This window comes from Microplitis demolitor, chromosome 2 (genome assembly GCF_026212275.2).
Source record: "Microplitis demolitor isolate Queensland-Clemson2020A chromosome 2, iyMicDemo2.1a, whole genome shotgun sequence".
NCBI classification, from domain to species: Eukaryota; Metazoa; Arthropoda; class Insecta; order Hymenoptera; family Braconidae; genus Microplitis; species Microplitis demolitor.
In genome coordinates, this window is record NC_068546.1 from 9,182,706 (window position 1) to 9,196,085 (window position 13,380).

Sequence of the window (13,380 nt, forward strand, 5' to 3'; positions counted from 1 at the left end):
TTGAAAAATTAGCTTCATATCTTGACGATAGTGATAAGAAAATTACAAAAAAATATTACTCTGACTCACAGCAATTTCAATTAGCTATACGTGAAGGTGTATTTCCGTATGAATACATTGATTCAATTGATAAGCTTGACGATACTAAATTACCTGAAAAAAAATTATTTTATTGCAAGCTTAATGATTGTGATATTTCAGATGAAGATTACAATCATGCCAAACAAGTTTGGAATAAATTTAATATAAATACCCTTGGTGAATATTTAGATTTGTATATAAAAACTGATGTATTATTACTGGCTGATATATTTGAGAATTTCCGTAGCAGTTGCTACAAAACATATGAATTAGATCTATTGCATTATTACATTGCACCAGAGCTTGCTCTTGATGCTATCCTTAAACTCACAGATGTAGAATTAGATTTATTTGATGATCCTGAGATATTATTTTTTGAAAAAGGTATTAGAGGTGGTGTTTCTCAATGTACAAATCGATATGCAAAAGTTAATAATCGATTGATGGGAAAAGATTTTGAATAAAGCAAAGATGAATCTTATCTCATGTATTATGATATAAATAATTTATATGGAGCAGCAATGAGCATGCCTTTGGCTTAAGATTCGTTTGAGTGGATACATACAGGATATTGATGTACAAAATGTTAATAAATTTTGTAATGATAACAACTCAATTGGATATATTTTACAAGTAGATTTAGAATATCCTATAGAGTTACATGATGAGCATAGAGATTTACCCCTTTGCCCCGAACATTTTATACCACAAGGCAGTAAATATTCTCAATTAGCTACAACACTTTATTCTGAGGAGAAATATGGTATTTATTATATAAATTTACAGCAGTGTCTTAATTCAGGAATGAAGCTTGTAAAAGCTTATCAAGTTTTGAAATTCAATCAATCAGTTTGGTTAAAGCAATATATCGATAAAAATACTGAATGCCGCAAAAACGCACAAAATGAATTTGAAAAGAACTTTTACAAGCTTATGAATAATGCTGTATTTGGTAAAACTATGGAAAATGTTCGAAAATATTGAGATGTGTGAATGGTAAACAGCTGGGAAGGTAGATACGGGTCAAAAGCTCTAATATCAAAACCTAATTTCCATATTTTTATAATTTACGATGAAAACCTAGTCATAATAGAATTAAGGAGAGTAAATCTATACTTTAATAAACCAATTTACATTGGTATTAGCATCTTAGACTTATCAAAAATTTCTATTTATGATTTTCACTATAACTATATTAAAAAAAAAATTTTAATGTTAATGAATCAAAATCATTATACACCGATAGTGATACTTTAATTTATCAACAACTAAGTGAAACAAATTATACTGATTGATTAACCCAATTAATTAAATGTAATTGACTATAACGTTAATTAATGCTGACTATGATCTGGTAGACTGACTGCGATACAAAGCGATATGAGCAGGTATAGAGCGCTAGAAGCCGGTAAAGAGCATTGAGCAGTGGCTGCACGTGATTATATAGGCGTCAACGCCATATTGAAGCACGTGACATCCAATACCCGAATCAAAGCGGAGGCAGACAATCCCACATCGTAACAATGTATGACACCATCAAATGCAACACCGAAAAGTTTGACACCTCTGACTACCTACCAAATAATATTTACAACATTCCATTAAAAAATAAAAAAGTAATTGGACTTATGAAAGATGAGTGCAGTGGTCAAATAATGACCGAGTTCGTTGGGTTACAAGCAAAACTTTATGCATTCAAAATCCATAAGAATAATATAGCTAAAAAGAGAGCTAAGGGTGTCAAAGGATCCACTTTGTGAAAGATCACGTTTTATGATTTGAAGAATTATTTGGTGGACCATGTAAATATAACAACACATCAATATTTGATTAAAAGTTGTCATCATGATGTAAAAACGATTAAGCAGAGTAAATTAGCATTAAGTTGGTGTGATAATAGAAGGAAATCAAGTGACACCTCAACTGATACTTTACCTTGGGTTATAAAGTATCAAATAAAAAGATAAAAACTAGATAATAATAATGTAGATAAAATATATTCAATTCTAAGTTTGTGGAAAAATAAATTTGAATCAATAAATAAGGTTAATATGAAAATGAAAACTCAGAATTGTTTATTACAATTTTTTATTTATTGATACTATAAAAAATACATGATAATATTACATTTTATAAATCAGACTCATAAATCCAGCTATTATGTGAATTATCAAAGCCTAGTCATTTAACATACATTTTATTTTCACGTTTTTTTATTATTCTCTCAACTAGATACACATCTGAATACTTGACTTTACCGAGTTCTTCTGCATAAAATCCTCCTTCTATCAGTTGATCCTGATAATCTATCAGTTTGTAAGTTGTTGGATTCATTTTTTGGATTGTTTTAATTGCGAAAATTTCAGTCGTCCAGTTTGGTGTGTAGCCCTTTCCAAGAATATGTTTTATTATTATTATTATTATTATTATTATTATTATTATTATTATTATTATTATTATTATTATTATTATTATTATTATTATTATTATTATTATTATTATTATTATTATTATTATTATTATTATTATTATTATTATTATTATTATTATTATTATTATTATTATTATTATTATTATTATTATTATTATTATTATTATTATTATTATTATTATTATTATTATTATTATTATTATTATTATTATTATTATTATTATTATTATTATTATTATTATTATTATTATTATTATTATTATTATTATTATTATTATTATTATTATTATTATTATTATTATTATTATTATTATTATTATTATTATTATTATTATTATTATTATTATTATTATTATTATTATTATTATTATTATTATTATTATTATTATTATTATTATTATTATTATTATTATTATTATTATTATTATTATTATTATTATTATTATTATTATTATTATTATTATTATTATTATTATTATTATTATTATTATTATTATTATTATTATTATTATTATTATTATTATTATTATTATTATTATTATTATTATTATTATTATTATTATTATTATTATTATTATTATTATTATTATTATTATTATTATTATTATTATTATTATTATTATTATTATTATTATTATTATTATTATTATTATTATTATTATTATTATTATTATTATTATTATTATTATTATTATTATTATTATTATTATTATTATTATTATTATTATTATTATTATTATTATTATTATTATTATTATTATTATTATTATTATTATTATTATTATTATTATTATTATTATTATTATTATTATTATTATTATTATTATTATTATTATTATTATTATTATTATTATTATTATTATTATTATTATTATTATTATTATTATTATTATTATTATTATTATTATTATTATTATTATTATTATTATTATTATTTCTTTTTTTTTTAGTTAAATGCTCAGGGGGTTATCCCCGGTAGTCCGACTCTACCGAGGGCCTCACCTGAGCGCCAAATCATTACTGCTGCGATGCTTCATCAACAAGATGATCAGCATGCGCAGCAGGCCAAGTTTCGTTGCCTTAGGAGACGGAGGGATCCGAGAATAACAGCCTTTTGCATCCGCGATGCCAAAAACTCAACTTGCGGAGAACAAGTTGGGATTTTAGCCAATGCAGACACAAAAGTCTGTTTCATCCCTCCTAGGACGCCAACAATAAGTACGACAAGCTTGACACGGTAGCCTGGGTAGAGTTTGCCAATTTCAAACAGGAGATCCTGATATATTTCGTGTTTGTGCTCTTCTTTAACCGTGATGTTATACTCAGCAGGTGCTGAGAACTCGATAACATAAATGTCACGAGCGGTTTTATCAAAGAGCACAATATCAGGTTTATTGTGATCGATTTTCCGCGTTGTTGCGAATGGCACGTTCCAATAAATACGGCAACGGTCATTCTCAACAACTTGCGGAATATCTCCTGGCAGATAAGGCAGCACTGGTGTTTTATCGATACCGTGAGTATGTCTTAGGTGGTAGTAAAGTACTCGCAGAGCAGCATTGTGACGCTGGACATATGCATTTCTTGCCAGTACAGGACATGCTGACAACAGATGCATAAGCGTCTCAGGATGTTGCTTACACACCCTACACAAAGTGTCGGGTAGCTGCATCTGGAGCACTTTAGCACGGTATTCAAGAGTATTGATAACACCATCTTGGCAGGCAAAAATATATCCTTCGGTCTCAGACATCAGGCCAGCTGACCTGAGGAAGGAAAACGTCAGCTGCTCGGACAAGCCATGTTCACGCACGTGTTTAAAGAACACGCTGTGCATGGACTTGTCCATATGTGTGCTGAGCAGTTTTTGTTGCTCAGCATTGCTGATGACCCTCTTAAATTCCTTCTTAGGGAGTTCGATAAGAGGGTTTACTCTTCCAAGACCGAGGGATTTTGCCGCGTAGATTGCTGCCTTATATAAAAACGTTCCCTTATGCCTATTCTCATGACTATGAACAATTTGCATAAGGAAGTCGTTTTCATCTGCAGTGAAATTGACAACCTCGTATGTTATACCCAAAACCAAACGATCGTGTAGACACTCCAAGCTCTGTAAACCTCTCCCTCCGATGTGCCGGGAAAGGTATAATCTGGTGATGGAGGATTTAGGGTGCATGCTCCGATTCATATTCATGACTTTGCGTGTCTTGATATCGAGATCTCTGAGTTCTTTTCGGGCCCATTTCAGAACACCGAAAGAGTAGAGGAGTACCGGGACAGCAAGCATGTTTGTTGCAGAGACTTTGTTTTTCCCGGAAAGTTCTGATGACCAGATTTTCCGGAGTCTCCGCACATACTCGCTGCAGAGAGTCGTTTTGATTTTCGAGGCGTCCTGCATAGGACTCCCGTCAATCCCTAGATATTTGTACGACTCTCCGGCGTCAAGATGGTCAATGACGCTCCCATCTACTAACTCGATATCCTCACGCACATCAGAACACTTACCCTTCACCAGATTAACGACCGCGCACTTGTCCAACCCAAAAGCCATGCCAACATCCCGGGTATACTCCCCTACAATATTCAAGGCTGTCTGAAGGTGTTCCTCATCAGAAGCATACACCTTCAGATCATCCATGTAGAGTAAGTGGGTGATCGAATACTTTCGATCATTTGATGGACCCACTGAGTATCCACGGGTGCGGCGTAGCGCAACAGATATTGGCAGCAGTGAGATACAAAACAGCAGAGGGCTCAGAGAATCTCCCTGAAAGACTCCTCGTTTGTACTGTACAGCTTCGGTTACACGTTTGTCGTTGCCACATGAAATGTGGAACCGTGTTCGCCAAAGCTGCATCGTACGCCGAATGCATCCCACTGTATCGCGATTGACCCCAAGGCATTTGAGCAAAAAGAGAATAAGCTCATGAGATGTTGAGTCAAATGCCTTGCGGTAGTCAATCCAGGCCATTGACAGGTTGCGCTGATAGCAGATCGCGTCTTGAATGACACAACGATCCACTAACAGATTCTCTTTGCAACCTGACAGGCCTCTTTTACTGCCACGTTGTTCGTATATCTGCTGCCATACAGGGTCTATCTCCTGCAGAATGCGATTATTCAAGATTTTGGTGAAAATCTTATAAACCGCATTCAAACAGGTGATAGGCCTGTAGTTTTTCGGGTCAGACAAGTCTCCTTTCTTTGGGATGAGCACGGTTCGCCCTTCTACAAGCCAGCATGGAATTGGTTCATTACCTCTGATGAACGCTGTAAAAATCCGGGCCAGATGACTATGGGTAGAAGTTAATTTCTTCCACCAAAATAGGTTAATGCCATCTGGACCCGGAGCAGCCCAGTTCTTACCATTGTTCAGAGCTGAACGAACTTCTTCCACGCTGACTTCGGGGCTCTCTTCATCAGCATTGTCGTTGCGATGTTGTCGACAAAATGCTTCGAAGTCGTTGAGAGCTGGAGTGTCACGATTCACGTTCGGTTGATCACCATACAACTCGGACCAGAAAGCTTCTACTTGCTCGATGGATGGGGAATCGCCAGAAACAGATGTCTTAGGTGTCAGAAAGCGTGAAGGACTTAACCGAAACAAAGAGTTATCGGTAAGCCGCTTCAGCTTTTTCTCTAGTGACTTTTTAGCAGTCACTAGAGCCCGCAACCTGTTAAGGGAACCTTCTTTGATATTAAGAAGATTCTCCTTATTCAGTGTGTGATGCTGATAGCATTATTATTATTATTATTATTATTATTATTATTATTATTATTATTATTATTATTATTATTATTATTATTATTATTATTATTATTATTATTATTATTATTATTATTATTATTATTATTATTATTATTATTATTATTATTATTATTATTATTATTATTATTATTATTATTATTATTATTATTATTATTATTATTATTATTATTATTATTATTATTATTATTATTATTATTATTATTATTATTATTATTATTATTATTATTATTATTATTATTATTATTATTATTATTATTATTATTATTATTATTATTATTATTATTATTATTATTATTATTATTATTATTATTATTATTATTATTATTATTATTATTATTATTATTATTATTATTATTATTATTATTATTATTATTATTATTATTATTATTATTATTATTATTATTATTATTATTATTATTATTATTATTATTATTATTATTATTATTATTATTATTATTATTATTATTATTATTATTATTATTATTATTATTATTATTATTATTATTATTATTATTATTATTATTATTATTATTATTATTATTATTATTATTATTATTATTATTATTATTATTATTATTATTATTATTATTATTATTATTATTATTATTATTATTATTATTATTATTATTATTATTATTATTATTATTATTATTATTATTATTATTATTATTATTATTATTATTATTATTATTATTATTATTATTATTATTATTATTATTATTATTATTATTATTATTATTATTATTATTATTATTATTATTATTATTATTATTATTATTATTATTATTATTATTATTATTATTATTATTATTATTATTATTATTATTATTATTATTATTATTATTATTATTATTATTATTATTATTATTATTATTATTATTATTATTATTATTATTATTATTATTATTATTATTATTATTATTATTATTATTATTATTATTATTATTATTATTATTATTATTATTATTATTATTATTATTATTATTATTATTATTATTATTATTATTATTATTATTATTATTATTATTATTATTATTATTATTATTATTATTATTATTATTATTATTATTATTATTATTATTATTATTATTATTATTATTATTATTATTATTATTATTATTATTATTATTATTATTATTATTATTATTATTATTATTATTATTATTATTATTATTATTATTATTATTATTATTATTATTATTATTATTATTATTATTATTATTATTATTATTATTATTATTATTATTATTATTATTATTATTATTATTATTATTATTATTATTATTATTATTATTATTATTATTATTATTATTATTATTATTATTATTATTATTATTATTATTATTATTATTATTATTATTATTATTATTATTATTATTATTATTATTATTATTATTATTATTATTATTATTATTATTATTATTATTATTATTATTATTATTATTATTATTATTATTATTATTATTATTATTATTATTATTATTATTATTATTATTATTATTATTATTATTATTATTATTATTATTATTATTATTATTATTATTATTATTATTATTATTATTATTATTATTATTATTCATACTTCAGTTCATACTTCGATATCCTAAATATGTAACGGACGCAGGCATTCAGCTTTCGCTGTATTCTCATTTGTTGTTGGCTAGTAATATCAGGATAAATTGCAGCACAGTAGTCAAAAATTGGAAATATTAAGGCCACAATCAGTTTTTTTCTCGGTTGTAAACTAAAGATATCTCCGTTCATTTTTAGTTGCGCAAGCGTCCATCAGTGCTTCCAAGATGTGGGAAAAACTCCTGATAGCAGTGATTGATTTACTTATAAGTTTTAATCTTAAAATCATCAGGGCCCTTAGAGCTAGAAGTTAACCTCAATATCGATTTTTTGACAGTATGATTATCAAGAACTTTAAATTCAAAATTGCTATCGCATTTAATTAAACAATTATCCAAGTAACAATAATCAATTTCATCGATAAATGAACCCGAACCGCTGATAAAGTACTTATTTAATTCGCTTAGGTTAATACTGTGATCAATGAAAGCCTCTGGTCGTTTAATTAGCCCTAAATAATGAAAATCATTCCAAATAGACTTAGCAGTTTTACAATTTTTAAAACGAAGCTCAAAATTTATTTTTCTTCGCATCTCTAATTCTAGACATGACTAATTTACTCAAATTAGAATATTCTTTATAAGCAAATCCTGATCTTTTGTAAATCCTATATAGTTTAGACCGTCGACGCTGGAGACTCTTAATATCAAAGTTGACTCACGGTACAGGTTTAGGCCTAATCCTCACTTCTCTGAGTGGTGCGACCGCCTCAATGACATCATTAATATGTTTTTGCAGCAGCTCGTTTACATAATCAACTGAATCATAATCCAATAAAGTAGATAGGTCTAAATTTGAACAGATATTTTCCAGACGATTTTCATCTATTCGTGCCCAATTTCTGCATTTAATATTTTTTCGACCCTGTAATGGTATATCATAGTTATAAGATATTGAGATCAGATCATGATCTGCAAGAAATGGCTCTAATGATTGCCTTGAAGTTAGTACTGAGTCAATATCGCAAACCAAACAGTGATCAATTCAAGAGTGACAGTTTTTAGAATGATGTCTAGGGTTATAAATAACTTGATGCAGCCCCAGGGATCAACGAAATTCAATAAAGCTATCAGATTTTGAGTTCATAGTTTGCATATTTATGTCAAAGTCACATAGTATAATGACATGCTTATAATTAGGCATTATATTATCCAAATCTGATTCTAGTATATTTAGTGACATAGATGTTGGCGGATTGTAAACAACACCTAATAAGATTTTTTGCCTGGTGGAATGCCAAACTTCCAGGAAAAGGTATTCTGGCTGTTCCTGAATATAAGATGAACTAAGAACACATTTTGATGAAAGTGTGTTTTTAATGTAAAGTGCGACGCCACCTCCATTCCTATTGACCCTGTCGTTTCTGTATAACACAAATGATGGTAATCCAAATTGAGCATCTGACATATTAACATTTAACTATGTTTCGCTTACAGAGATGATATCAAAAGAGTGTAATCTAAAAAATTCCTTAAACTCACTGAAATTACAATTAAGTGAACGAATATTAACATGACAGATATTTAATGGTAAATGTGTAGGTAAAGAGAATACTTGTAGTTGTTGTGAACGAACTGATGATTGAGTATTTGTGTGCTATTTAAGTTTCTGCTTTGAAATATCAACTCCTGATGTTGGTAACAGCTTTAGAGGTCTGTCCTCCAAAGAGTACCTAACAAATAGTGCTGATGCAGCAATCCACACATTTTTCGCCAATAGCTTTGGGTAATTTTTCAAGACAAGTTATCGAAATTTGTAAAGTGATGGTGGATGTCGCCGATGAAGCCGAACTGAATCCGATGATACATCACTGCCTAATAATAGTCTGTTACTCGGAATAGTAGTAGTTTTCGATTTACTAATAATTTTGTCTACAGTATCTTTACAATCTAATTTAATTAAAATATCACGCTGCTTTTGCCTAGCAACTGTAGATCCTGGTACCGTTGGTTTACCGATTCTTTTCACATATTTAACATAAGAGTCATTATAATCAATATTTAGCACACCGAACAAGTTTGTCAATACAGACTTTAAATTTTCACCCGAGTGTTCTTGAAGACCTGAGAGAGATAATTCGTTTTCCATAGCATGAGTTTCAATGAACAAAGCTCTTTGCTCTAAATTACAGTCAATTATTAAATCAGCTACCTTTGTTACTTTATCAGCGACTTCTTTTAAATCACTTGTAGGCTTATTTTTTTCTAACTCAACTACACGTTTCTCTAGTTCACAATATTTACCTGCTAGCTGTGCCTGCTCAATCTTAATATCATCAACTTTATTATTCAGTAGTTCAGCTGATTTTTCTAAAACATCCAGTTTATCTAATTTATCTAGCTTAGATAATTGATTAGTAATTGACGACATAAAGCTTATCAGGCCAATCTCTACACAAGCCGGACATTTATTTTTAACAAAATTAACTGCTTCAACAGCAGAAGCAAGATTATATTTTAATTTAAGACAATTCGGATAGTAGTTGTGCTTGAGTTGACAGTCAGCTTTATTCCAATGCTCTGGGTTATCAACCAGACTAAAACATAACACACAACACGCCATAATATAGCAATCACTTGATAACCAGAAGGAAAAATATGTAGATGGCAGCAGTGATAGATAAATTACTAAAACGTGGTCCAACCTCAAAGAAAAGTTTTAAAGAAAATAATTCAATTTATATGTTGATGTAGATAACTCGATAAGAATTAATATTTCCAATTATAGACAAAGATTTTTTTTTTGAGTTCACACAGTTCATGACTTTTTCCCAAATGTTGCACCCAGATATAAGATCATTGAAGTACCATCCCACATCATTTACTAACCAGTCGCAGTACAGTCAATACACAATCTTTAGCTGCGAATTGTTTATCAAGATGGGAATTTGGTAAATTTTCGTGGTGAAACAATTACAATAAAATTGCATATAAAATCAGTGGAATAATGGGGATTGTATTTAACAAAATGATTGGTAGCAGCTATAAAAGTGGATCATCATGTCTGGAGCCCATCAGTCATTGTGTTCCTGTCAGAGTGCTAACACCTCAGAACGTGGAATTGCTCAAAAGTCTAGGATTAAAATTACGTGAAAAATTAGGAAACTAAGAAAAGTCAATTTGTGCTGCATTATATTACCATGGCGGAAATCTTAGACATTCAGAAACCAATCTTCTTAGATGAATCAATTTCTCACTATGAGGTTCATTCACATCAACCTTATGCATCATCAACATTTAACAATAGTGATGAAATTAGAATCAGTATTCAACATCAAGACTTATGCATCCTACTAAGCAAAATTTCTCTGCACATTTGTGGAAAATTTGTAGAAGAAGATAGTACCGGCGCGTGTGCAACTATGAACTTAGTCAATATGGCTATTTGTCATATGTTTAAAGAAATACGCTATGAATCAAATGCTGTTGAAATTGATAGATATAAAAATATGGGTCTTACAAGTCTCATGAAAAATTATATATCTTTGAGTCCTGGGCAACTTAATTTAATGGAGAATGCTGGATGGTTGATTAATAATGACAGTAAATTGACTAATGACAATGGATATTTCGACATTTCTGTACCACTAAGTTACATACTTGGATTTGTTGAAGATTATAATCGTATTATCATGAATGCTAAACATGAATTAATTCTTATAAGATCAAATTATGATGTTAATACATATATTCATTAGGTTGTCTCAAAAACAAAAATTTTTTTTTTAACCTGCTATGGGCTCGAAAGTTACTTTATATTATTCAAAAAAATCCTCACCAAATTTCAGCCAAATATCCCTAAAATTGAGCTATCACAAAGGGAGGTCCCCTTTCCCATTTAAAATACGCGTAAAAGTTTTTCATTTTAGTTTTTCGTTATTAAGACTATAAAACAAACTTTTTTTTTAAATTCCACCTAGTATAACTTTGTAGGAAATTAAATTCTCTACAGACAAGTGCGAATGCATTATGTATATCAAACGAACTGGAAAAAAGTTACGAGGCTTCAAAGATCGACGCAATTTTAGTTTCCTTAGTGTTAAATTTTTTTTTACAATTTTTTATTTTTATTCTATCAAAAAATTTTTTTTTTCAAATTTTGACAGGAATGGTCTTGTAGGAAATTTAATTTCCTGCAAGAAATATTTGATATCATATATACGTCAAATGAATGAGGAAAAAGTTACAAGGCTTTAAATGACCATGAAAAATGATGTTCACTTATCGTCGACATTTAAGTTCAAAAAACAAATATTTTTTAAACTACACTCTTCGATGACAATTAAAGCACTGTAACATTTTTTCTTATTTATTTGACGTACATATGATATCAGATACTTTTTGTTGGTAATGAAATTTCCTTTAAGACCATGCTTGTCAAAATTTGAAAAAAAAAAAAAAATGTTTTAATATAATAAAAATAAAAAATAATAAAAAAAAAAATTTAACACTAAGGAAACTAAATTTGCATCGATCTTTGAAGCCTTGTAACATTTTCCCAGTTCGTTTGACATATATAATGCATTAGCACTTTTTTGTAGAGAATTTAACTTTCTACAAAATTATGATAGACGGAATTAAAAAAAATTTTTTTTTTCATAGTCTTAATAACGAAAAACTAAAATGAAGAATTTTTACGTGTATTTTAAATGGGAAAAGGAACCCCCTTGGTGATACCTCAATTTTAGAGATATTTGGCTGAAATTTGGTGAGGATTTTTTTGAATAATATAAAGTAACTTTCGAGCCCATATAAGGTTAAAAAAAATATTTTTGTTTTTGGGACACCTTAATATACATACACCTGCTGCCGCTGGTGATAACGCTGAGATAGTGAAAGTTCTTCTCAATATGGTAGAACGGAATGTCCCGTACGTCACAATGTCGGACAAGCAAAAAATTCAAGCACTCAACTTTACTGCTAATGATCCAGCTATATTAATAAGCTTTTACATATGGCAATTGTATGAATACCCATTACTCCCTCGAACAACGAAACATGTTTGGCCAATCAAGACTTTGACACAAATGGAAAAGCCACGATATGTGATCCTAGGATTTCAAACTGCTAGAACAAATGATGTAACGAACAGCGCCAGTCGATTCAATGATTGTAATATCAGAGATGTAAAGCTATTTCTCAATTCTCAAGGTTATCCATGTGATAATTTAAATCTAAACATTAGTCGTAATCAGTATGCTTTAATATATGATATGTATACTAATTTTCAAACGTCAAACTATGATAAAGAATCGAAACCATTATTGAGAAAAACTGAATATTTACAAGAAGCACCACTCTATATTATCGACTGTTCGAAGCAAAATGAATCTATTAAATCTGGACCAGTTGATATTCGTCTTGAGTTTGAATCTGATGAACACTTTCCGGATCGAACATCTGCATATTGTCTTATTTTACACGATCGTATAATTGAATATAATCCATTAAGTAGTACTGTAAGATAA

At 28.3% G+C, this 13,380-nt stretch overlaps 3 protein-coding genes across 3 annotated transcripts; 2 read left to right on the plus strand and 1 right to left on the minus strand.

Annotated features, from left to right (window-relative positions):
- Positions 1-7,123: 7,123 nt before the first annotated feature.
- Positions 7,124-7,861, minus strand: LOC128669006 (uncharacterized protein DDB_G0287625-like; the record flags this gene model as incomplete). The annotated part of the gene is made up of 1 exon (XM_053743009.1): positions 7,124-7,861. A coding segment is annotated over exon 1 (738 nt), but the record flags the coding sequence as incomplete, so codon positions are not given.
- Positions 7,862-11,052: 3,191 nt separating this feature from the next.
- On the plus strand, positions 11,053-11,610 carry LOC128667327 (uncharacterized). The gene has a single exon (XM_053736985.1). The coding sequence runs from the start codon at positions 11,053-11,055 to the stop codon at positions 11,608-11,610; it is 558 nt and encodes a 185-aa protein (XP_053592960.1).
- A 1,182-nt stretch (positions 11,611-12,792) lies between these two features.
- On the plus strand, positions 12,793-13,380 carry LOC128667328 (uncharacterized). The gene has a single exon (XM_053736986.1). It carries the CDS (start codon positions 12,793-12,795, stop codon positions 13,378-13,380), a length of 588 nt encoding a protein of 195 aa, XP_053592961.1.

Bases quoted from the DNA above. Each gene is read 5' to 3' on its own strand.
- LOC128667327 (XM_053736985.1), top strand. From the start codon at position 11,053: ATGGCGGAAATCTTAGACATTCAGAAACCAATCTTCTTAGATGAATCA.
- LOC128667328 (XM_053736986.1), top strand. From the start codon at position 12,793: ATGTCGGACAAGCAAAAAATTCAAGCACTCAACTTTACTGCTAATGAT.